This window comes from Xyrauchen texanus, chromosome 17, assembly GCF_025860055.1.
Source record: "Xyrauchen texanus isolate HMW12.3.18 chromosome 17, RBS_HiC_50CHRs, whole genome shotgun sequence".
NCBI classification, from domain to species: domain Eukaryota; kingdom Metazoa; phylum Chordata; class Actinopteri; order Cypriniformes; family Catostomidae; genus Xyrauchen; species Xyrauchen texanus.
The window spans coordinates 20,085,723-20,113,205 of record NC_068292.1 but is presented as its reverse complement, the minus strand read 5'-3'; the positions used below and the strand labels follow the sequence as shown (position 1 = coordinate 20,113,205).

The following is a 27,483-nucleotide window of genomic DNA, read 5'->3' as shown; positions in this document are numbered from 1 at the left end:
CCCTATTGTATATCATGCTGTAAGATCCAACTAGTTTCCACAACCTGATTGGTCCACTGGCATTCACTCCATCCTTGGTTCGTCTCATGTCTCTTCTCATTGGCTAATTCCTCTTGAGCCCATCCTCGTTCGATGGCTTCAGCCAATGGAAGCTTATGATGTCATATGAGCGTGTGCGTTCACGCCTCAACATATCATTAGCAATGCATTTTGGTATTTGTATTTTAAATGTAACCTTCGAGACAGAAACAAATGTTCTGAAAAACTACAATATGCGGTACGGTACGCCTTCGGTTTTATAGGCCGTCTTGACTTTTTTGTACGACAGGTGAAATAAAAGCTCACAGATATGTGTGTGTCAGTAGTTTGAGCAAGGACAGGTTCGCAATGGTAAGTCAAAATAAGTATAAATAAATAGATTCAAGTTAATCTTGAATATCTTGTGGATTATGTTTGTGTCACTGTCTTGCTACAGTAGCAATGTTTATGCAGTTACGTTAACCTTTTGAGTGAAGTTGGATTGCGAGTGAAGCGTCCCCAGTAACACTATCGGTTCGCTTTTTCTTAAAAATGTAATGTAATAAATGTTCTCTTCAGACTAATGTATTCCGACTGTTCAAGACGTTTCAGATAAAGCATGCCACATTGATGATAGCTAGTGAGCTACATCAGCTAAGATATTGTATTTCGCTGCCTGTAGAATATAAACGTTTTCCGTCACTTTTGTCAGAAACTTAGTTGTTGTTTCCGATAACCATGGCTAAAGAATCTTGTTGCACTTAAAGATTTTAAATGTTTGCCTGTCTATCCCTGTGCCCTACTCATTTATTTATTTCTCCCTCTCATCACACTTTATTTGTGTGCTTCAGGGAGACAGCAGGTGCAGTAACGGTGCGCAGCAGCAAGGGAAGATGTTGTCAGATGCTCAGCTCTTCGAGAGGGAGTTTGAGAAGCTGGTGTCTGAACTCACGGAGCAGGACTTCACTGATCCAGTTCTCACTGATGCCCTCAACAGACTCCAAGAGGTGGGGCAAACTTTGAAAAATGCATATAAGACTAAAAGAGAGATAAAATAACACTGTGATCAACAACTACTACTTAAATTAAAAATGTTTAACAACATAGATGATGACGACTAATTGTGATGTCAGCAACTAAATGTTTATATTGGGGTTTAGTGCATAGACATACCAGACATTCACTAATGTTGAATGTTAGACCGATTTGGCCAGAGAACAGACACATGGAGGCTGGCACACTAAGCCTTTGCTGTTTAAAGCACCAGCAAAAAAGATTCCTTCACTCTGTACTGAATTAATTTGACCCATATCAGGAAAGAATCATGCTCTGAATCAAGCTCTTTTGTATTTTGAAAAATACAAGTGCCATGTTTCTCTAGGTACTTCGCTACAATGCTCCTGGAGGTAAGAGAAACCGAGGGTTGTCTGTGATTGGTTCTCTACGGGAGCTGGTCTCTCCATCTGAAGTGTCACCTGATGAAGTTCACCGTGCCCTTTTGGTGGGATGGTGTATTGAACTGGTATGTAAAGATCTTGGTTTGTCTATTAATTGATATATAGCAAAGCTGTAGGATTGGGTTATGTGAATTTTGTCTTTCCCCTCTCACTTTTTGTTTTCACTCTAGCTCCAGGCATTTTTTTTGGTGGCTGATGACATCATGGATGCATCTGTGACACGGAGAGGTCAACCCTGTTGGTATAAGAAGGTGATTGATTTATGCTTGCTGTGAGATGCGTGGTAATGAGTATGTCTTCAAAAAGAGTGTATCGATAACTTAAACATGTTATCAAATATAATTCTGTGCCAATAAGTTTTATGCAGCAAGGAGGAATAGTTTTTCAATAGTTTTTTTTTTTTTTTTTAAACAACCCTATCGCACATTAGATCAAAATATTGCTTTTCTTGTAACATGTAACAGTTTGTTCTCATAATATTGAGCTGACGCTGATTTTGTTTGTGAAGAGGCATTTCCAATGAACATGAATGGGGTGAATTTTTTTAACATTAAAATACTCACTGTTTCAAAAGTATAGCCAAGAGACACAAAGGATATGTGTGTAAACCTGATTTACGGGTGATAAAATCACATACTAACCTTTTCTGTGTATGTTATGGCCTATTGTGTGACAATTATTTATGTCGATGTAATGTCAGCATACCCTTAAACCTTAAAATGACTGTAAAAAATTATAAAAAAACTTTACAGCTCAAATGTACTCAAGTTTTATCAGAAGAATTGATGTAGGTGCTTTTATAAAATTATAAGCTTCACATTTCTGTGATTTAAACCCTCCAAAAATTGGCCACATTGACTTCCATTGTAAGTGCCTCACTGTAACCCAGACTTTTTTTCTGTTTTTAAAGAAAAGCTGGCACGAGTCTAAATGCATTTTTGTGGTATTCAACATTATTCCACAAATGCTGTCCAATGAGCTAAACATGTATAGAAACTGGAACATTCCTTTAATATCTGTGCTACTCTCTGAACTATTTTGTATCTGACAGGAAGGTATTGGTTTGGATGCCATCAATGATGCTTTTCTACTAGAAGGGGCCATCTACCGTCTTCTTCGCAGACATTGCAGAGGACAGCGCTATTATGTCCATCTGTTGGAGCTTTTTACTGAGGTAATGTGTGCAAAATATCAGTTACAACAATGTAACGCATGCACACCAAAATAACTTACTATTGCACACAGTTAGTTTTCTCTTACAAATGTGCACAAATACTGTTATATAGTGTGCATCATGTAGCTACATGTTTTTTAATACTGATTGAAATGGGCATTTCAGCACTTTTTAAAACTTGAAAATTTACAGTAGGTGTGCTTAAATCGGAAACTTTTTCTTTCAAGACCTCTTTCCAGACAGAGTTGGGGCAAGCTCTAGATCTAATGACGGCACCTACACACAAAATCGACCTTGACCGCTTCACTATTGAGAGGTGAGAGGGTGAGGGTGTCTGGAAGGGTTAATGGAACTGGATGGAAAAGCTAGCAAAGAAAGGGATTTGGGTTTTCTTGGGAAAAAAAACAAAAATGTAATTAAAAAAATACTGCAAGGAAAAGCCTGAGTTTTGGCACTTATGGTGAAACTGCATGCAATTTATGACACAAAAAATTATTTGCCAATTTACTGTTCACTAATTTACTGTGTTTGCCTCAGGTACAAAGCCATTGTGAAATATAAGACTGCATTCTACTCCTTTTACCTCCCTGTGGCTGCAGCCATGTACATGGTGAGTTTATGATGTGTTTTGCGTATGTGTGTTTGTTGGTATTTTATTTAATCTAAAGAATTACATTTGTTTTTCATTGATTACAGGCAGGAATTGAGAATGAGACTGAACACAACAATGCTAAAACAATTTTGCTTGAGATGGGAGAGTTCTTTCAGATACAAGTATGAGTTTGGTAGCACTTTATTTTACAGTACTGTTCTACATTTACGTACTATAATAACTATATACAAACTACAGTAAATATGAGGTACAAACCCTAAACCTAGCCCTAACCTTAACTCATATTAAGTTCCCATAGTTACCTAATATTACTCTGTACTTTCTTGGATAAGTACACTGTTCTCCATAAATGCTATGCCCACATATATCAGATACTTCCGCTCTGGTTGTCATATCCCAAAGGATTTAGAACATGTTTGTTATTGACAGGATGACTACCTTGATTGCTATGGTGACCCTGCAGTGACTGGAAAGATTGGTACAGATATCCAGGACAACAAATGCAGCTGGCTGGTGGTGACTGCACTGAGGATCATGACTGCTGAGCAGAGAGCAGAACTAGAGGTGTGAAAATTTGGGATAGCTTTCACCTCTCAGCATCAAAGGCATAGTTTACCCAAAAATGAAATTCTCTCATCAGATACTCATGCCATCCCAGATGTGTATGACTTTCTTTCTACTGCAGAACACAAACGAAGATTTTTAGGTTTTAAGGGTAACCTGTAGGTCCATACAATGAAAGTGAATGGTGAACACATTTTTGAAGCTCCAAAAAGCACAAAGTCAGCACAAAAGTAATCCATACGACTCCAGTGGTTAAATCAAATCAAAATTGTTTAGATTGCTTCAAGAGCCCTCGATTAAACTACTGGAGTCGTATGGATTACTTTTATGCTGCCATTATTTACTTTTTGAGGCTTTCAAATTTTGGTCACCATTGACTTGGATTGTGAGGACCTACGAAGATGAGACATTCTTCTAACAATCTTCATTTGTGTTCTGCAGAAAAAAGTCATAAACATCTGGGATGGCATGAGGGTGAGTAAATGATGAGAGAATTTAAATTTTTGTGTTTACTAATCCTTTAAGGTCTATGCCACAATGCAAGCGAGAGGGACTGCATCAGCATGGAAACCGTGCCAGACAGATGAATGTGGTAGAGTTTAAATCTTTCTGACCTAAACAGTCTACTCTTTCTCTTAGGCATGTTATGGGCGTAGTGATGCTGAAAGTGTTGAAAGGGTCAAGGCTTTGTATGATACTCTGGAAATGCCAATCCGATACCACCAACATGAGGAGGAGAGCTATCAGCGCCTTCAGAAACTCATCCAGCTCCATGCCAAGAATCTGCCCCATGCTGTTTTTCTTAATTTTGCCAAGAAAATATATAAGAGGAACAAATGAGGCAAGGTTCTGTGAATTGGAAGGACTAGAAATGGAACCTTTGTTGAATATTTTTTAGGCACACAGACTTGGGTCAAATAAATGTGCTGAGAGGGATTTTAGTGGTTGACTAAATATGGAAATAATAGATTTTATCAGCACTTTAAATATATATAGTGTCAAGTGTTTGGACACTCCTGAAAACTATAAAAAAGAAAATGTCAATATGTATTATTTGAATAATATACTGGAAGGCTTTTATGCAAAACTGGGATAAACAGTTTTACTGTACATTCAAAGGTTGTACCAGGATCATAAGCCTGTGTTTTAGACTGCATCACACACACATTGTCTGTCTCATTGGTTCGTTCCTTGATCATTGTCATCATCACTGCAGTAAATGTTACTGCTGAGTTGTAGAAAGCCAGCAATGTGCTTTTAATAAAGATATTTGATCAGCAATAATTTCACATCGATGTCTTTGTGAGAGGTGTTTGAATGAGTTTGTTTGTGTAGGAAAACAAGTTCGTTTTGTGAGGACTTTTGGCATAGAGATGCACATGAAATGGGAGAGTGGGGTAAGATGTGTTGTCCCTTTATTCTAGGAAACTGCTATTTTGTCATGCGACCATATGTTTAGAAAGGGCCCATCTTATTCAGATGAGAAGTGGTAAGCATTTTCTTTTTTTTTTTTTTTTCAAGTCAAAGTTTTCAAAATGGCAGTTAAATAAGTTTTGGCAGAGTTGTTAGTTGTAAAAATGTGTATAGATAGATAGATAGATAGATAGATCGATATTATGCATGTAGGTAAATTGCCATTAAAACAATGTTATTGTGGCAATGTTATAATTTTTTATGAAAGATTATTATATTAATAATTATACTCCAGTGCATTAGATGCTTTGGTCTAAAAATTGCTAGTCAAGAGCTTTGCATTTAAAGCAGGAAATACTACACTTGTCTCATTGAAGATCTTGAAGTGGGGACTGATCTCTTTGAAGGATCTTGGGAAGCATTCACTGCGAGAAATGTTAAACAGAAAACGATAGATGGTTTTTCTTACAAAGTTATGTATTGAAGAAGCTAACTCCGCCACAACATTTGGTGAAATGCAAGGAAAAAGCTATTTATAATATCTCTGCAACCATGTTTGGAAAGTGAATAATAATTTGTTTACTTGTGCAGTTCAAAACAGCCAAGGTTTTAACTCTGGGTCCGTGAAGGTAACTTAGTGGTCTGTAAAATATAGGCCTACTGAATAGTATTTCAAATAAATATTCTGTATTTTTCAAAATATATATTAAACGTGGTGGAATTCTTCTATAGCAGTATTTTAATAGAAAGAAACAACCTTAACTGTACCAGATTCATCTTGAATTTAGTGTAAAACCATTATTAAACAAATGTAAATAACTCTATTATACAGTACAGTGGCACAATGAACCCATGGCAAAGAATGTAAACATAGTTATTTGAGAAAATAGGTCAACACTTGTTTATCATAATGTAATAATAATAATAACAATATATATATATATATATAATTTTTTTTTTTTTTTTTTTATGGCCACACAGTGCCAACCCGCATCTCAGAATAGCATTCTGAGATGCTATCCTTCTCACCACAATTGTACAGAGCAGTTATCTGTGTTACTGTAGACTTTGTCAGTCTGGCCATTCTCTGTTGACCACTCTCATCAACAAGGCATTTCCGTCCACAGAACTGCCGCTCGCTGGATGTTGTTTGTTTTTGGCACCATTCTGAGTAAATTCTAGAGACTGTTCCCAGGAGATCAGCAGTTACAGAGATACTCAAACAAGCCCGTCTGGCACCAAAAATCATGCCACAGTCGGAATCACTGAGATCACATTTTTCACCATTCTGATGGTTGATGTGAACATTAACTAAAGCTCCTGATCCAATATCTATGATTTTATACATTACACTGCTGACACACAATCAGCCAATCGTGTGGCAGCAGTGCACTGCATAAAATCATGCAGATGTGGGTCAGGAGCTACAGTTAATGTTCACATCAACCATCAGAATGGGGAAAAATGTGATCTCAGTGATTTTGATCGTGGCATGATTGTTGGTGCAAGACGGGTTTATTCTGTATATTCTATATATAAACCGATCACATATTCATCAAATGATTCACATCCCTTCACATGACAAAATGGGGCAAGTTATTTCACTGGACCAGTTTCTTTTTCATAGAAGTCATATCACCATGGCCCTGTGTCATAGAAAGCTGCTGCTAATTTGTTGATAGCAGACATTCCGAAATATAATTTGGCTTTTATCAGTTATATCTCTGTATCCAGGCTTTCTCTTTGCATGAAAGGCAACTACAATAATAGGTGGCACAGCTTACCCCATTCTCCAAGATAAGATGGCCAGATAAGATGGAGATGCTGCTGAGGGGTGTGGTCACATGGATGAGATGAGGGAGAGAGAAGGGGGAGGGCGAAATGACGGAGAGATAGACAGAAGCAAGGAAAGAGAATAACGGCGTATAATAATGCCCTTGTACGCAGGAATATAGATAGATATCAAGAATGAGTCCTTTCTATCCTTTTGAAAATGAGGTAATTTTTTTTCTTATTACATTTTCTTCTGAATCTTTTGCAGTTTGTCTTGTTGTGGGATTTTCCAATGGATTTGTTTTGGCAACATCGGAACTATATCATAAACGCATTCTTATCAAATTATTTTTGTGCCCTGTTCTTGCTGATACAATACCATCAATACCTGCGGAGGAGGTGGCACGGCAGTCACATCTTATTAAACCTTTCTACACGCTTAAAATTAAACATTATATGTTCCGAATACACAACTGAATATATCACGGTTTATTACAATATTTGATGTTCAAACTGGTATTTTCTTTATTATTATTATTATTTTTAATCAAAGCTGAGTTTATTTAACAAGCGCGCGCTAGGCCCATATTTACATCCTCTGTATCCATGGACATAGGGAGCGAGCAGTGCATTGCACCTTCAATGTACACGAAGAGCGGAAAACACAGCATAGATTTTTTTCCAAAGCACTTCTTCGTTACTTTTCTATATATGTAAATAATATGATGTACTCTCTCTAATAGGTTTAAATAGATATTGAGATTATTATTGTATAAATTATGTAAAATTGCTAGAATGTAAACATATGTTCTTATCAGGCCATGTTGGACTGCAATATATTACTCTGAATGATGCGACTTGTCTAGCTAATTGTAAATCTGTTGGCAATCTTTAGGCCTATTAGCATTTGTCTTTCTTACAAACAATACACACTTTATAATATAGGAATTATATAATAAATACTGGTTTATTCAGTCAATATTGGTGCTATGTAACACTATTATACAGAGAATGTCAGGAGTTGTTAGAAAGCTGGTGTATTTACGTGTACAAACGGTATGTCTTAGCACAACAGAACAATGTTGATATTATCATGCTTAGAGATACTGGGAATAACAGTGATGTACAATATTACTCCAGGGGCAACAGAGAAGTGTTTTTACCTACAAAATACTTTATATATTAATATTTACCAATTGATAATACATTTTTTGCTTATGTGTTTCTAAACAGTGTCTGTCTTGATTTTGACAGATGCCTCTTGATATTTCAGGTAGTAACAGGATCCAAGATGTGACCTCATATGTTTAGACACCCCTTAGACAAATAACAAAAATAGTACCAGGACATAAACGCTATCTCACCATGCATCCCTCATCTCGCCCATCTGTGCCCTCACGATCCCGCAGATTTGACAAAAGGCAACCAGAAGCCAAGTCAAGCCAAGGACCCAAAAGGGTGGACAAAAACGTTAGCACAGCATCTTCCTCCCCTCGACTTGGCACCCGGGGACCACCTGCGTCTTTCAGGTTAAAGGGCCCCAGTCAAGGTGTACGAGCCCCAGTAGTTCAGGCCAAATTGGTTCGGCCACAAAAGAACACTGCTAGTGCAATTCCAGCAAAACCAAAAAGTGTACGCACTTTTTCAAACCTAGATGTGGACCCAAACTGCAATGAACCCAGCCTACCATGTTTGTGTTGTGATGGCCATTCACCTCAGGATAGCAACAGCCTTTATAATCACAACCATAACAACAATAACACTGTTACCATCAGACAACAAATGAAGACAGCACCACCATCTCCTCACAAGGATAAATTGGCTGTTCTAAAACAAGACGTAAAAGAAGATGAGGGCAAGCTGGAAATTAACCAACCTCATGCCATCCCAGTGGAGGAGAGAGATGAGGAAAATGGCAATGTGGATGAAAAAGATGGAGCTGGCCTCAAGAATAATGACAAAAGTATAAATGTGAATGACAATGTCGATGTGAATGGTAACGGCAATGGTGATGGAGATAATGATGATGAAGATGAAGACGATGAAGATGATGATACTCTTGTCCCTTCTTGCTGCAATTGCCCAGAATCCATGCTGGACTTCTCTCTCACATCTTCTACCTCGTCTTCTACCACATCAATTAGCAGCTGCTCAGATCTGGAGTGTGACTGCCCAGATACATTCTCACTGTCATCACAGGACCAAGAAGCTCCTGAATGCTATCCATCCAACCATTCCCCAGCCTCCCACAGCCCAAACTTTCAGACCAATATCTTACCATTGGATCTCAATGCTTCTGACAGACCACCAATTTCCCATTGCTCTTCTGATGAAGGCTATCCCTCTGCCCCATCCTCCCCCTCCTCTGACTTCTCAGAGAACAAGGCATCAGAAAAATTGGATCTCCTCAACTTTATAGACTCCATGGAAGAGTTAGGAAAAGCAGATCTGTTCTACCGCATTGTTCAGATTGTACATTGGGAACTGGATAGTGAGCTGATTGTGAAAGATAGACTGGATCATCAACAGAAGCTTCAGAGGGTCAACAAAGAGGTCAAACTGGCCTATCTTGTGAAACTTCAGGAGGAAGGATTTGATTTTGATAATAAGGATATAACTGGACTTTTAGATGAAATGGGCAATATTGACATTCCATGGAAGCTGTATAAGAGCAATAAAAAAGAATTATGTGATGCCCAGGAATTGTCTGATGCAGGGGTGTATCTGACAGCCCCTTCTGAGCTTGATGAAACCCCTTTGCCTGATTCTCTTGCTCCATCACCACTGAATCTTCCTCCCCCTCCCCGGCCCCCAAAACCTCCAAAAAGGCATGCAAGTGCTCACCCAGACTCACACATGTACAAAACCATCAGTGGACATACCTTTGCAGTCTCATCCAACAATGACAGTACTCCTTTCTCCATAAGTGCCTCTGTTCCTCCATTGCCTCAATTGCCATCTTCACCCACAGCCTCCAAACCTCATACCCTTCCTCCTCCTCCAGCACAGCCTGTGCCCTACTTCACCTTAAATACAGACTCCCCCACTCTCACCTTCCCCACACCACCCATTCCACCTCCTAGAAGACGGCACAAGGCCCGCCTGGAGGCTCAGAGACTTGCTGAGCTTGAAAAAGAAAATACCCCCCACTCTCTTCCACCTCCAACGTCCAGACCTCCACCATTGCCACCTCCACCTGTGTTGTCACCACCTCCAGCTATTCCACCTCCACCATCACTCCCACCCCCTCCAACTTTTCATGCATTGGATGTGGAAATCCGAAAGTTGCTTGCATTGGCAGGGCTCACCCAAGCTGAATTGCTTAAACTCAGTCCTGAGTTGGGTGTCTGTGTTGATGTGGTCCTGGAGAATGATCAAGAGGCAATATCTGATGTCTCTCAGGTGGGAGAAATTAGAGTAAACAGGACACAAAATGATAATAAAGGGGTTGTAGATGAGGGGTTGAATTCCAGATTGAGAGAAGGAACTAGATTTAGCAAAGACAGGTCTACTTGTTTGAAGGAATTAGATATACTCAATAAAAAGGATGATTCTAAAGATGAACAGAAAGAAGCAAACAGGACAATGTCCTTCACAGAAATGGCAAGGCAATATAAGAAGAATGGTGGAAACTGTAATAATAGCTGTAGCTGTGGTTTTGTAACCACTGTTTCCTTAGCTCCCTGCTCATATTACTGTACCGATCTTAGCAATACAAACATCCCGAATATTAGCTTTGGGAATTTTGATTATACTTCAGTGATGTCTGACACCCCACCACCACCTTTGCCCCCTCGTCCACCAGTTTTCAATTCTTCTGAACTTCCACCTCTCAAGCCATGCACTCTACCTGCCAATGCCTTTCGCCCAGATAGGTTTGACTGGTTGATAGCCTTCACCCCAGATGCAGAGTCTCCACCCCTTGAGATGAAACAATCATCTAATGATGGCATGCTACACAAAGAAACTTCAGGCTCAAAAGTCACAACCTTTAAAGAATTACGCAATAAATGCAAAAAGGGTTCCCCACCGCCTCCTGTTCAGCCAGAACCAGATCCAACTGTAATCACCCCAGACCCAGATTTCCTGTACAACCTCAAATGGAGGAAAGAGAAGATTGATGGGGATGGCTGGGAATATACTCCCCATGCACAAGCTTCTTTTCTTCAGCCACCACCCACTCCAGCCTCATTGTCCCTCTTTAGGGAAATGTGCCACCTGAATATACAAGAGGATTGTCCAGCAGATCTGTCCAGCAAAGCTTCCCAACAAATCAGCTGTTCAGTCAGTGAAGGCAGCCTGAAGAGTATTTGTAGCGAAAGAGAAAAAGAGGGTCACACCAAAAAGACAGATGATGAAGCAAAATTGGTGGTTAGAGGAATGGCAGATGGAGCGTGGACTTTGGAATCAAGGACAACAGGTAAAGTTGTAAATGTAATTACTTTCTAAGGTATTTTTTGTGCAACTATTTGTTATAAAAAGCTCAGCAGAGATTTCAAATAGTTAATCTACATTATATGAAAGAATAATGTAAATTAAGTTAAAATTTTAGAGGATGACAGTGTAAAAGTACAATGCTCTGAAGATATTGAAAGTGGTGACACACAGCCAGATGGGAAGATGAGTAAGCATGTCAATACTGGGGAGAATCTCAGAATGCAGCAGGCTTAATGATGTGTTGTTTCTCATGATGTCATCAAGCTTTTTAATTATTAATCCTCTCAGTGGGCAATTTCCATTTTTTCTCTCATATTCTCTCCCTTTTCCTGGAACACATTTAACTTTTTCTTGAATGTTTGTCCAAACTACAATTCCTACTTTAGATGAATTGAAGTAAAATTAATCAACATTTCATGAGAAACATAAAATGGCATCACCATCAAAAGTATTGTCTCTGTATATTTTCTTTGTTTTTTCAACAATTTCCCATTTTGCACTGTTCCTTTCTGTAATGATTATCCAAGGGAAAAGACAAATTTGCCTAGATCAGGTTACTCCACTTTTGACAGCATATATTTATGGCCTCTAATATGCCTGTAAATTGAGTAGCAGATGCACATTTTAAGGAGCCCCCATTCATGTTTACAAGAATAACACACCATTCAACTCTGCTAAGCAATCATGGCTAAGCAATATTAGTGCTATATATATCTATATTAATTAGTGGTCAACCGATATATCATCAGACCACTAATTAATACATCTATAAATAGCACTAACATTGCTTGATACATTTTCCTGTTTGGACGATATTTTTTCTTGAGGTTGGTGAAAATCACCTTCTTGCATGTAAAGCGACTGAGACCTGTAAACGACTAGTCAAGCTTCATGGTGTTGCTACGTGCATCATGTTACTACAATAATAGACCAGTGTGCAACACAGTGTCATTTAATGGTCCGCATATCACAGACGCATTTGAGCTCATTATGCTAAAGTGCTCGCCTGTTTCATTCTCACTCTCTCTCCTCAACAATTCCCTGTAATTTTTAACTGTCTTGTCTAATAATAAAAAGGCAAATATCATTAAAACTAATTACATATATTCCATCTGCTAATATGCACATATCTCATTAAACAGATGTAATAAACCAACCTCACACAACTTGAGCAGATCCAGCATCATGTGGAGTGCTCATTTATTTACCTATAAAGCACGTATTCTAACAGCCTCTCCTCAACAGTTATCTGTCAATTTTAACTTTCTTTTCTAATGATAAAAGGCAAATATCAACTAAACTTCTATTATATACCATTTGCAAATATGTAGATATCTTGTTTAAACAGATGTAATTCACAAACCTCACGAAAATCCAGCATTTTCATACCTTCGAGCACTAATCTAACATCTTCCTCTGTAGCGCGTATTCTATCAGCCAGAATCAAATCTTCAGGATCAGGATCAAAAGTTCCTCTGATTCACAAATCCTGATGGCCAGTGGTCACAATGTAAGCAGGTGATCCAGGCTGTTTAAACTGTCAGGATATTGCTGAGATTGGAAATATGCATGAGCGTGTGAGTTCAACCAAAGTCTTTCCAGCAAGTCAGTCCACTGTCGGCCATGTTTTACATTTATTTTGTATATCTTCTATATCTACAAATATACAGATATCTCCTTTAAACAGATGTAATTCATGAACCTCATGAAAACCAGCGTTTTCTTCTCATCGAGCGCTCATCTAAAATCTTCTTCTGAAGCACGTATTCTATCAGCCAGAATCAAAAATTAATCAGGATAAAAAGTTTCTCTGATTCATAAATCATAATGGTCAGTCCGTGACTATGCAAGCAGGCTATACGGGCCATTTTAACTGGAGCTGCACGTGAATGCAACCAAGGTCTTTCTTGCAAGTCAGTCCACTGTCGGCCATGTTTGGAACGCTCTCGGGAGGCTATTTCCAGTCATGACAGCGCAGCTCCTATCTACTTGAATGGGGAAAGACCAAAATCTACAAAACGGTTGGTCAAGATTACGATCAAAGAACATTTCAAATCAGCAGTGAAATCTGACAACACTGGTATTCTAAATGTTGCTCCTATACCTCAGATTATGCAAAAATAAAATGAAATTTTCCAAGCTTTTATTGCTAAAGCACATGCGTGTTCTCGAGTTGATTGACATGCGATGTCTGTATCTAAAGGGTGATTGGCTCTTTTACCTGTAAAGTGGGACATCCTATTTTCATCCATTGACCATTGGCTGCAGTTGGGATTTCTAATTTCTCCCATTCATTTTAATAGAAGCGGCCCATCTCTGCTAAATAATCTCTGGTGCAACTTCAAGGTAAAAGCACTTCACATCTGCAAATATGCACTGTATGAGAAAATGCGATTGCTAACGTGGACATATCATCCATGGATCATATGTGTACTGTGTGTGTATTTCCTTCTTCCTAATATATTAAAAATTTCTTCATTTGCAAATAAGTTACTAAAATTTGATGACTAAAAAGAAATCATAAGATACTGCTATCTACCATTTAAAATACAATATAATTTTTTTTGCAAAGTTTTGAGTGAAATTGAGAAAATATAGTGCTAAATACTGTAAGATTTTCTTTTAGCAATTTTATGTTTATGTTATTTACTATATTAATGTGTGTGATATCATTGAATCGGCCTCTCGGCCACCCAGCTCTCTGGATATCTGCATCGTCCATTAAAAAACCCATATCGGTCAACCACTAATATTAATTTAACACTTCAGAGTATTAGTTCTTTATGTGGTGTGTATCTGTGCATGTTTTTCATTTGTATGAATAAAGTACTGTTTGGTTAATCATTACATCATTTACCATAAATATTTTTTCTGGCTGTGGCGAATAGCCAGTGCTTAAGACATTATGCCATTAAGTGTATTGTAGGTAGGACATGACTCAGGACTTTTCACTAATCACAGTACAGAAAACAGCAACAGGGAAACAGGAAAGCTGAGTCAAACTGACCTGATTTAAGAGATAGAGATCAGCAAAAGAAAGGTAAAGTAAATAAAAGACTTTTAAATAAGTAAACTAATAATCTAGAGATATGTATGATAAACAAAATCAGACTACACTTTTGATTGGCTAAGGCTCAATATGATCTGTTTTTCAACACTGAATCAGCAATTCATTAAGATGCAAAATATTGTACAATCTAATGATATGAAACAAAATATTATTGTGCTTATCTTGAGACTTGATGTCTTTTAGCTTGCTTTTGGAGTCCAAACTGCCATGACAGGTGAAATATGATCCTTGTGCAACTCTTGAGATAATGCTTTACTGCATACAGACAAATGTTGCTGTTAAGAGTTGCAAACCATATACTGTATTCAAAAATTGTTTGGTTTTTGAAGAGGATTATTTTGCAGTTAAAGAGAGGGAAAAGGGAAGAAACATGGGTGTGGCACCAAGTACTCTGTACAGTTTTTAGGACTTTATTTACTACTTAAAGTGATAGATCACCCCAAAATTAAAAGTCTGTCATAAATAACTCATTCTCATGTCGTTCCAAACCTATATGACCATTTCTTTTAATTATTTAAATTGATATACTTTAGTGCATCTGCGAACCATGACTTCAATCCATTTTACTTTCCTATGTACTATGGTGTTATGCTGTGCAATGTTCAAATGTTTTTAGGATTAAGACACAGAATGCTCTCTATTCATACAGAATATTGAATGTTTGAAGGAGTTCTGAATCATCTGTTTTGCCCTCATGTTTACATAAGTGCATTCTCTCTTTTTCAAAATGACACTAACATTTTCTCCATTCTCTCTTTTTCTCTCTCTCTTTCTTCACTGCTGTTTTACCATTCTGCACATCCCATTGATTCTGAATATCCTCCATTGTTATACCTTTACAATTCCTTACTTGTGTACCCATAAATGCTTATTTAAATGCTTTCTGTTAAAGTGTCCTCACCTCCCTTATCTCTTGCCTTGCCCAACTCCTTGACCTCGCCTTATTACCTGCGCACTGGTCCGCTGTCACAAGCCTTCCAGTTTTACCACACTGATACAAACAGGGATCATGCCATGGCCCAAAGTAGGGCTTCTATTTCCAAACCATGCATAAATCTAAACTCTGACCCCTGTAGAGAAGACTATACTGACTCACTTAACTGTGCTGGCTCAGAAAACAATACGTTTTTGTTCTGTAAACAAAGAAATTATCACAATGGTAACATGGATTCTTTGTACCACCAGTGCAATCATGCTGACAGCTTTTTCGATTCTTTTTACCTCTATGGCCCTGATTCTGAAATCAAGACTACAAATTTCTGTCCTCTGTATAACAGTGAATTAGATCCAATACAAAATGAAGATTCACTCTACTGTGATGGCAAATACACAAGAAATACCCTGAAGCTTTTTTCTGACCCTGAACCATTAACTGACTTTAACACACTCACTGACGGCGACATAACGCCATACAAAAACATTGATATGCAAAGCTACATAGCAATGCGGAACCTTAAAAATCAGAGAGATGCGAACAAAAACAGTTACCAAAATGCTAATTATCTGTTTGATTTGAATTCTGGAAAAACAGACGATCCAGAACTACTAATTGACTCATTTTTATACCACAATAGCAATGAAAAGACAACGCAAAACAAACAAGAGGTTGTATCTTTCCCTGCCTACTACCTTTACCACCCCAAAAACTGCCCCTTGCACAAAGGTGCACCCCCACACCTGTCCCCCGTAGGTGCAATTTCCCCTCCTCATAAGTCTGGGCTGACAATTTCTGGCACAAATGTTGCCCGTCTCTGTTCACCGCTCTCCGCTCGCAGTCATACCCTTCCTGCCCTTGCCGCCCCCCTCTATTACCCGTATCTGTACACCCCACCTGTTCAAACCCCTCTGCGGGAACCATCGGTCCCCATACTTCACTTTCAACAGAGTCCACCACAGCTTACTTTGAGTAAGAATATCAGTGCATTCTTTCTATCTCATTTCTCTCAATTTCCATGACCTATTTCCCACTTTCTTTGATTATAAGGCACCCTGTCTGTTGCCGTTGTCTCCATGCATATCATGTTGATATTGTAACACTGTCAGTGTCTATGTCTGTTGCATGATGACATCCAAACTTTTCTGAAAGTGACAACTTCATGTTGTCTTTTACTATCCAACTGTTAGTGTTGCTTTTTGTTTGCTTGTCATCTTTTATAACAAGTTTTGCAAATTAAATACACTTTTTGCCCGTTCAAATGATTTTCTTCCCACTAACATTGTGATTGATGATTGATGATTGTAAAGGTGCTGGTAGTTCATTTTGGTGCTGCTTAGCATGATTTGTTTTTATCTTACCCCATGGATACATGCATGTGTCAAATCCAAATATGTTTATCTAAATTTTTCTGTACTTCTCAAATGAATAAATATCTTTCATAATTTATTCCTTAATATTTGTATCAGATAATCTGTACATGTTCTGAACTGTACTCTCCTGTACTTCTGGACATCTCAAGTTCAACTGCAATACATTATCTTCTGTTAATCGAGTTTTTAACCCCACCCTTTTATTTTCCCTCCTAATAGCTGTTCGCAGCTTCTCATTTACTGGCTGTGATCAGAAGAATGTGTCCTGGATTGGAGATGATGTGAGGGCCTCACTGAAATCTGACGGGCTGTCTTCTGCATGCCTGCAGGAAAAGAGAAGTAATATAGTACAGCATTCCTCAAGATTATCAAATTCATATAGAGTGTAGAGTTGCATTTGTATTTATTTTGCTATTGTAAATGAATGTTTTCGTTTTAATCACACAGCTTTTGTCAATGCTGTCAGTTTGGCAGTAGAAGCTATTTTGGCTCAGTTCAGTTCATCCAGGACCGTGGTGCAGAAGGTTAGTTTTGTGTCAATGTTAGCTTCAACCGTAGCATCACTGATATAACAACCACCACATTTGATATGAACATTCCCACTGAAAAGATCTATGAACAAAGAAAGAATGAGTTAATCCATACCTGTTTTCCTTTGTTTCTCTCCATGCCACTTTCATGCACTCTTCCTTTTTTCTTTCTCCAGTTTCACTCAGTAGATAAGGTACTTCAAAGTTCATAAACATGAACTTTGTCAATAACTTATTTGCACACTAATGCACCTTTTCTCTGTCTGTTTCACCTCTTTCTCTTACTTTCTTCTTTCCGTCTGGCTACCTCTTTTATTAATTTTTGACACTTTATATATATATTTTTTCTGCTCTACATCTATTCTCCTTTGCTTTGTACATTTTATTCTTTCTCTGTCTCTCTCTCCTCCCTCACTTGTCTGTCAATCTTCCATTGCCTTTTCTTGACCTATGTTCACAGGCCCTTTCTGGAGACAGCAGTGTAAATCCCTCTCTGGGTCGTCTCGTACTGCAGTGCCTTTGTCCTGCCCTGCGCACCCTGCTCTGTGATGGACTCAGACCCCACCAGAGTGACCTCATCACTGGCAGAAGGATGAATTCACCCTGGAGATTGGTTCAGGCCTTCACCAAACCAGGTATAAGACACCCGGACCTTCTGAGCTGGCATGCAAGAACATTAGCTTTAGCAACCATCTCACAACCCTACATCTATAACATCCTCTTAGTCCTACACTGTTTTGCATATTTTTATTCTCCCTCTCTTTCTGTCTCTATTTCTCTCAGCCTTTTTTCTTGTCTTCTTTCCTGGCACTCTCAATCCCTGCAGTATTGACTCACCCAACTTTGTCATACTTTTCATCTTTAAACATTGTTCATATTACTCCTTCATTTCTCTCATTTTTCTGCTTCTTATATTCATCGGTCTCAATTATTATGTAACATTAAGATGATGCCAATAAATCTCACAGCATGAATGTGTTGCACCTCCATCTGTATTTAATAACATTAACAATTTATGATTTTCTTGTGCTAAATTGTATGTGTCTATTAAAATTCTTCCTTCTTCATTTTTGGTGATTCCCTAGGCCCAGGAACACAGGCTTTGCACAGCCTCCAGAATAAAGTAGCAGGGCTTCCCCAGCTTAAGCTGAGCAGACACAGGTTTAATGCCTTCCTGTTTGGTCTTCTCAAGTAAGCCACAGCCTTTCTCAGTCTACCTTAATTAGTGTGAGATGATTTTGCTGGAAAAATGACTTGAATCTGTGACAATTGAATCTCTCTCTATTTGTTTTTTCCTGTTAATTATCCCTGTCCTACAGTATCAAGCTCCTGGATTACTGGTTTTCTCATCTGCTGTCCTGCAGTGGTAAGTATTCACATACACCCACCGAACACTTTATTAGCAACACTGTGGCCTTAATAAAGTGCACAATGTGGTCTTCTGCTGTTGTAACCCATCCGCCTCAAGGTTCGACGTGTTGTGCATATTGAGAAGTTATTCTGCTCACTACAATTGTACAGAGGGATTATCTGAGTTACTGTAGCCTTTCTGTCAGCTCAAACCAGTCTGGCCATTCTCTGTTGACCTTTCTCATCAACAAGCCGTTTCCATCCACAGAACTTTCACTCACTGGATTTAATTATTTTTTTGCCACAATTCTGTGTAAATACTAGAGACTGTTGTGCGTGAAATCCCAGGAGATCAGCAGTTACTCAAACCAGCCTGTCTGGCACCAACAATCATGCCACACTTGAAATCACTGAGAATGTTTTTTTTTTCTTCATTCTGATGGTTTATGTTAATTGAAGCTCCTGACCTGTATCTTCATGATATATGCATTGCACTGCTGCCACATGATTGGCTGATTAAATAATCACATGAATAGGTAGGTGTACAGGTGTTCCTAATAAAGTGGTTTGTGAGTGTAAATACAGTGTACAAACAAAGAGTTTAAAAAAAATGTGCTGCAAAACATTATTGTCTCTCTCTTGCTTTCTAGTAAAAATATCGAATTATCCGTAAATAAGACAATTTACTTGAGAAGCAAAATTACATTAGACAACAAGACTTTTTTTATGCATAAATCTAACAACATTTTGTGGGATTTATTCTTTAAACAAAAAATATTGAACTTCAAAGTAAATCTATTTTAAAGATGTTTACTTATGCCTTGTTAGATATTTATAGATAGATAGAGAGATAGATAGACAGACAGACAGACAAACAGACAGACTGTCTGGCCAAAAAAAAGTCATACATATTTAGTTGGATCGCCTTTAGCTTTGATTACAGCACGCATTCGTCATGGAATTGTTTTGACAACCTTATGCTACGTCACAACATTTATTTCCATCCAGAGTTGCATTAATTTTTGGCTGAGATCTTGTACTGATGAAGGGAGAGTCGAACCACTCCATAAAGTGTTCTCCAGCACATCCCAAAGATTTTCAATGGAGTGAAGGTCAGGACTCTGTGGTGGCCAATTCATGTGTGGAAATGATTCCTCATGCTCCTTGAACCGCTTTCTCACAATTTGAGTCCGTTGAATCTTGGCATTGTTGTCCTGGAATATACCCATATCGTCAGGGAAGAAAAAATCCATTGATGGGATAACCTGGTCATTCAGTACATTCAGGTTGTCAGCTGACTTCATTTTATTGCTGCATAACGTTGCTGAGCCTAGACCTGACCAACTGAAGCAACCCCAGATCATAACACTAACTTTTTTCAAACGACAACTTTTTTTTGGGGGGCCAGGCAGTGTAGATAGATGGATGGATGGATGGATGGATGGATGGATGGATGGATGGATGGATGGATAGATAGATAGATAGATAGATAGATAGATAGATAGATAGATAGATAGATAGATAGATAGATAGATAGATTGATTGATTGATTGATTGATTGATTGATTTTAATTTATATTTTAATTCTTACTGTTGCCTGTCAATGACTTCTTGTTTTTTCTTTCCTACAGATGTGTTAGAGACATATTATCGGCCTACTTCCTTCATGCGTCTGTCACTCACGTCCTGTCAGCCCCTTTTTGAGGAGCTCCTCCTCCTACTGCAGCCTCTCTCTCTTCTAACCTTTAACCTCGACTTGCTGTTTCAGCATCATCACCTTGATCCCACCTCCCCAACTATTACACCAGCGAGTCACAGACCTGAGAAATGTAGCCCGCCAAATGAAGACTTCAGCTTCCACTTATCACCCAAGGGGCTTTTCCAAGGGAGTGGCCATCATCTTGGGAGCATTTTAGAGCAAGACCCTGGTGGTTTGTATTTACAAGATGCCAATCCAGGTCTCACAAGCCTGCCCAGTCATGTTCTTGATGTGTTTGAAGAGTCAGCCTATCGCAATCCAATTGTGCTGTCATCCGGTGTCACCAAGGAGGTAGCCAGTCCTCCATTATCGTGGTTCAAAGGGAGTGAGATCTCAGCAGCTCTTAGTGGCAGGAGTGGAGCATGTCTTTCGCAGCAGGCAGGCCAGGCCCTTCATCAAGGCTGGGGTGCAGTGATGCGTCTCGGGGAGCGTTTTGGGCAGAACATTGGTTTGGCCAACTCTAACTCCACAGAGGATGTTAAAGCTCCTAACTCACCAGATGACTCAAAGACTGGCTTCTCACTGAATCCAAAAAGTCCAGTTGAAAACAGTCAGCAACCAAGAGCTGTAGAGTTTTCCATGTGGGATAGTGGATCAGCTGTTCCTTGGGGCATGGGAAGGCTCTTTGGAGCTTCGAAGAGCTCAAATAACCCTCCACCAAGCAGGTTTGATTGAACTTGTCTATTGGATTACAGAGAATGTTTGGGTATGATGGAAATATGATGGGTTTATATATATATATATATATATACATACTGTATACACACAGTGCATTTAGAAAGTATTTAAAGGGATAGTTCACCCAAAAATTTAAATTCTCTCATTATATACTCACCATCATGATATCCCTGGTGTTTATGACTTTCTTTCTTCACCAGAACACATTTGAAGAAAAATAGAAAATAATTTCAATAAGTTTGTGTGCTTATCCTGGATGTCTCAACCGAGTGGAGAATGTGAGATTACATATGTATCATGGCAATACTAATATGTCACACGAGAGATCGCTTGGACTCCGTCCTCTTGTGAAGCATTGGATTATACACAAAAATGTGATCGTGTTGCTTTAGAAGACATTAATTTAACAGCTGGTGTCGTATGGATGAAGACTATGCTGACTGTCTGTGATTTTTGGAGCTTCAAAAGAGAAATTGCCATTCACTTGCATTTTAAGGACCTACTGAGCTAAGATATGTAAAATGTTTCCTCAAATGTGAGGAAACACATTTGAGTAAAAATGAGGGTAAGTAAATAATGAGAGAATTTTGTAATTTTTAGGTGAACTATCCCTTTAAGCCCCTTTTGATTTTGATTTTTTTTCTTCACATTTATGTTATGTTGCAGCCTTATGCTAAATTGTCTAAATATAAATATAAATCATCCCAACTGAAAAATGAAACCGAGTAAATTATGACTTTATTTTATTTTTTTCAGTTTAGTTTGTTTTAGATACCGTTTGTCTGATATGTGAAGTACATTTGGCCCTCTCACATAGGCGCCCATCTCAGTGGCTCTCCTCTGGCATATCTGTCCTTACCCGCATAGTGAACATTGGCCAGGGTTCTCCATCTGAAATGAGAGAGCTCCAGAAATGCAAAGAAGATAAAAATGAAAAGAGAAAGGAAACCAGAGATCAGCCGAGGCTCTTAAGGTAAACTTTCCATTCGATTATTCATATTCTTATGAGATTCATTGTGTTTGTGGGTCACATGTTTAGCCTTCTTCCCTCTTTGGCCTTTAAAAACAGGTTGATAAAACAGGTGAAGTGTCTAATGGTTATCTCGGTTAAAATATTATCTGAGCTGAACATGCATACATAGACAACTATAGGTAAACCATCTGTTGGTTGACTTCCCTGAAGAAGTGTAAACACTGTGACTCTGTAGCACTATCAAAACATTGCCTGACATTGCAACATGTTTGAGTTTGAAGCAGGACTATCTGTTTGACCAATGGTAGACAGCAGGCATGTTCAGGAAACTTGTTTGAAAATGGTCACTGTTTTTGCAATTCCATTTGGTGCCACTAGTGGCGCAGAAATTACACTCTTCACCTTTTGGTATTTATGTATAATAAAGCACACTTCATCTAAGACATTGAAACTCATACTATCAACAATGTGCTAAATCTTGTTTGTGATTTATCAGGGTGGTCAGAACTCTGTGTGACCACACCGGAATTGGGACAGAACTGAGCTTCAGGAAAGGTGAGGAGCTTGTTCTATTGGGTGGTGTGGACCATGACTGGATTCGATGTCGTCAAGGTGACAAGGAGGGCCTTGTTCCTATTGGTTATGCTTCACTTGTCATGTGACTTTATTCCTAAATTTTACCTGGATGTTTGTGTAAAGTAATATCAGGGTATATTTACTTAAGTTTAAGGAAAAAGAGACATATATAAATGTAGTAAATAGTAGCTGTGTTATGTGTTTAACTTTGACCATCGTTGCCTGGTGTGTGATATCTGAAATATTTTCTGTGATATATAGGACACAACTCACATTACTGAACAAATCATAAATATTTACCATAGATTAACAAAGATAGATAGACAGATAAGACTTAAAGTGAGTAATGAAATGAAAAACAATCAAGTTAAAGAAAAATGGAACTATGATATTTGTATTTAGTAAAGGTGTTCTGCCATTACAAACGGCTTGCCCAAAAGCTTGCTTAGCACACAGCTGCCCAATGTGCCCATGCCTAAATCCACCCGTTTGTTACATTTTAGAGTATGTATCACAATTTTAAGACCACTAAACAGAACCGGTATCCTTTTGCAATTTTTTTGGTTGCACACTAAACTGTGTGTGTAAACCCTGTGCATTTTTCTTGACATATCATCAGCCCAGCAATATGTTGTAAAAGCAGGACTTTATTCATTATTCTGGGGCTGCATGAGTGAATATGAAAGATTTACTGAAGGTAACTCTTTAATTTATTAAGTAATTAATGGTTTGGTTTTGTTAGGATTATTTAGCACTTTTAAATAAGACTCTAGAGGTTAATTGACTAGTCATTCTATAAAGCAATTGCTTGACAATTAAAATTCCTCAACATATTAACACTTTGTTGTCCTAATTTGTACACCAACAATAAATAGAAGAAAATGGTAGATTCATTTTTGGTGTTGCCTGAAGATGCCCTAATGAACACCCTTTTATTATCTCACTTACCAAAATAAGTAAATAATAATAACACATTTTTTTGAATAATCACATTGGATTGGAATTGCAATGTTATTATTATTATTATTATTGTATAACACTGAATGGTACTAAATTAGTGTGTAGATAATTGTTTTATTTCTTACAATATGATAGCTAATGTGGTCTTTATCACCAAAAGATCTTTATCACCATGAGCTTGATAGTGATGACTATGCATAAACTGTACAGTACTATTTATGAGGCTTGTTGCTGAGGAAAACCTCATCTGATTGATGGCATTAAGGGGTTTCTTTTCAATGGATATTCTGTATTGATTAAATGCTTTGAATCAGGGGTTTACAAACTGCATGAACGTGTGAATATGTGTAGACAATAGGCCTTTCAGTAAACCATGAACACAACTTTGTATCTTTCTCTTTTGTGAGCATGGGTACACTCACTCAAAATACATACACTCCATGCTAAATTTATGGGCCTGGATTGTAGTAGCTGTAGTGGAAAAGGTGATCTAAATTTAGTGAGTATTTATTGCATATGTAGTGTCCACACTCACATTGACTGATGGAACAGGCCCCCCCTGAGTATTCACAGTACTGTATGTATAATGTATGAAAGCTGTATGAACTTTAATATCAAGCTTTTAATGAATAAATGGGATTTATCAATCTACAGGTATGTAAAAAGACATTTGGTACATTATTATTGGGTATAGTTTAGGGGGAGAAATTGAATAACTTAAGATCCTAGACCGAACTCAGTTATCTTACAATAATTGGCTTGTTTCTTAATGTCCCTGTATTAATAAAAAAATAACCTACATTTTTATCAAGATAAAGAAAAAAGATTGTAGTCTTACCTCACATGGCAAACTGCAATGATGCATGATTAAGGTTTTTTTCTGTTCATTTATTAATATTTTGGTATTAGCAGACTTTTTTTAAAATTTGTTTTAATTACATTAGTTTGTTTTGGAGAAAGAAACAGCTATGTTGCATCATAAATCTAGTGTATTTATTGTTTGTGATTAATTCTATCAATTGAGCTGCTTTCTATCAGTTCCTCTTGTCTATCTCTCTATCTATCTCTTGTTGTGTGTGTGTGTGAGCATACCAGTTTGTGTGGTAATAAGTTGCATAGCTCTGTATGGTATTTTCCATCGCTGGTAGCACACTTAAAACATAATGCACTGTTCCAACTCATGAGTTCTGTTATTCCCAGTGAATCAGCTCTATGCATGTTGGTGTGTGTGTACACAATAAAATATATATATAAAAAAACATCTTGTATGGCTTATATTATAATATGTAGCGTAAAGATGTATCTCTGTAAAACTGTAATGTTTTTTTCACTTCAATATTCTAGTCAGTGCAATTTGCTTTGAATGAGTTCTCTGCTGTTTATACACAAAAGGACAAACATGATGAAAAACAAATATTATGGAGGCACAAATATGCCTATATTATTTGTTTGAAATACTATCACCAAGAGAAGAAAAGTGTAATAAATAGTTTTTACCGGGCACTGTTTTAACAACATTCAGACAAGCATCATAACAGAGAAATTTGGCTAAATTATACAGTCAGCATCTAAATCTGTGACTAGTAAACCTTAAATATTTTTTTTTCTGTAAATTATAGAATTTTACTTCTGTATCTTAAGTTATCCACTGTACATAATGCAGTGTGGATAATGTTCCTAAACTCACATTTTTACGTTGCATATGCACAAAAACAGGCTTCAAATTTGGAATAAATGGGATATACCTGCCTAATTCCAGTCTTAGAAATGAACCCAAATAATTACAGAGTAGGATCTGAACAGTGTCAAAAATGATCTTTTTTATTAATGGGCAATATTTGCCTCTGGATTTGATTTTGGGCATATTTATTTTCAAAAACAAATGGTGTCTAATCCATTGATTTCAATTTAATCAAACAGATTTCTCTAATTTTCTTGCACATTTTTTTTTCCCATTCAAGGAAACCAGAAGAAAAGTCAGTATTTAACTCACTTTAATCACTATGAAAGAATCAGTTCCTCTTAAGCCTCTATTTCGTAATGAAGCCATGTTAATGCTGCATTATGTTACTTTGTGCTCCCTAGCGACATCTGTGGTTGAAACTTACAATTGCAAGCAATTTGCAGAAGAACACTTTACGTGAGTTGTGTTTCAGCACTGCTCTTCTAGCGGATGAATCTCATGGTTTGAGATTTACCTAGTGTGATCATGACTGGAGATATTCAGAGCTGGAGTCATAATGTGATATTGTTCATGTTGATATATAAGATGATTAAACATTAAAAAACTGAATTATTACTTAATTATCGTACAGGATATAATATTATATTCTGAATGAATTAATTTTACACTTCTAGTGATTTTCTGACACCACTCAAAGCAGAAAAGGGAACTCTCCTCAATCACCACCAGTTACCAGCATATATTATTATGATTATTCAAGTGTTTTATCTACTATTAATGTTTAAGAGGTAAAAATAAAGAGATAAAAGTCGTGATATGACTAATATGAGTTCAGTGGAAGACTTAAACATTTTTATATATATTGTACAGCCTCAGTTGATAATGCAAGTGAACCATAATATTACAATAGTATGTCTATGCAATGCCACAATCCACCATAAACTAAAAAATTAAATGAGGATTCAATAATGATGGGGATAAAATATACTTTATTAAAGGTAAAAACAATATCCTTAAATATGCAATTTAACAATTCAAGTTAGTTAATTTCAGAAGTCATACATATTAGTAAACACAGTAACTTATATCAGGTAAACAACTTTGTAAATCGGCTGTCTTGAACTGTGTGAGTTTGACCGAAGTGAAGAACGCAGTTTCTCCTGCGGAACACGTGACAGCCGGTACTTCTTTCCTGTGTTTATGGACACGTAATGATGCAGAGGAACGACATAAGGAAGCGATTTCGCGCTAAATCTGACCCGACAGCTCAAAATAGAAATCATAATTAAAGGCTTACCATAGTGAATCATAAGGTAAGGAATTTTTTTGAACACTTATTGTTTATGTAGGCCTACTAGATCAATAATGGTAATTTGTTCATTTTTAACCAAAAAAAAAATATATAGCACAGCTTTAAATAAAAGTCTAATTCTTCAGACTGATCAGTTACAGCACGCTATTAGTGGATCAGCATTATTTCTTGCCAGATAAGCTCCTGGAGAGAGACTGTGTAAGGTATGGAGGAAGTGTATGTGGTGGTGTGTAGTAGAGTCATCATCTGCATTATAAAAGCACACCTGACATCTGTCGCAGTCCAAGTACAACCCTATCCTTCGGGGTTTAACTGTTAGATCTATTTCTTTCACTGTTTCATACTCTTTGATGCGGTAGCCTTGGCCATGCTTCAGGTGAAAAACCCAATGTCCTTGTTTTAGTTGCTAATACACCCATCATCAATGTACACCCGCTCCAGTCTATCTTTGCTCCTACATCCACCTCCCACTAGTGCTGTCCCGACTGCAGGGTTCGTGCAAGGTGCTTGAAGAACTTGAATTTGGCTTTTTTAAATTTTAGTCCAGGAAAAAGTTGTTGATTAACAGCAAATCGTAAAATATGTTGCTTAAATAATTTAACAAATTAAATGTATTTTTTTATTTTCGGAAAAATGTGACGACAGACCACTAGACCGCAGATGGCGCTGTCACGTGGCACATGCTACTTTTGGCAGCACTGTTCAGATTGGTTACTGGAGGATTTAAAAAATATATTTGATAGATACTGCTGTGGTGAATTTAACAAGTATGAATCCTTGCAACTATCAGTTTGAATTAAAAATTACTCTGTAAGAGTAATAAATGACCCTGTAA

At 37.6% G+C, this 27,483-nt stretch overlaps 2 protein-coding genes across 5 annotated transcripts; both read left to right on the top strand.

The window, feature by feature from the left end:
* Positions 1–243: 243 nt before the first annotated feature.
* Positions 244–5,101, top strand: fdps (farnesyl diphosphate synthase (farnesyl pyrophosphate synthetase, dimethylallyltranstransferase, geranyltranstransferase)). Its single transcript, XM_052147364.1, has 10 exons — positions 244–390; positions 870–1,025; positions 1,400–1,540; positions 1,646–1,726; positions 2,527–2,649; positions 2,877–2,965; positions 3,187–3,259; positions 3,346–3,423; positions 3,692–3,826; positions 4,466–5,101. Exons 1-10 carry the CDS (start codon positions 388–390, stop codon positions 4,664–4,666), a joined length of 1,080 nt encoding a protein of 359 aa, XP_052003324.1. The 5' UTR covers positions 244–387; the 3' UTR covers positions 4,667–5,101.
* A 2,033-nt stretch (positions 5,102–7,134) lies between these two features.
* On the top strand, positions 7,135–24,885 carry LOC127658201 (uncharacterized). Of its 4 annotated transcripts, none has more exons than XM_052147357.1 (12): positions 7,135–7,237; positions 8,286–11,432; positions 15,412–16,425; positions 17,046–17,165; positions 17,274–17,350; positions 17,533–17,550; positions 17,817–17,991; positions 18,442–18,547; positions 18,676–18,722; positions 20,338–21,130; positions 21,961–22,116; positions 22,613–24,885. In XM_052147357.1, the coding sequence occupies exons 2-12, from the start codon at positions 8,378–8,380 to the stop codon at positions 22,776–22,778; spliced, it is 5,727 nt and encodes a 1,908-aa protein (XP_052003317.1). In that variant the 5' UTR covers positions 7,135–7,237; positions 8,286–8,377; the 3' UTR covers positions 22,779–24,885. The 4 variants fall into 4 exon arrangements, with proteins under 4 accessions (XP_052003317.1, XP_052003318.1, XP_052003320.1 ...); XM_052147358.1 differs by having other exon boundaries at positions 8,267–11,432; XM_052147360.1 differs by lacking the exon at positions 15,412–16,425.
* Positions 24,886–27,483: the final 2,598 nt, after the last annotated feature.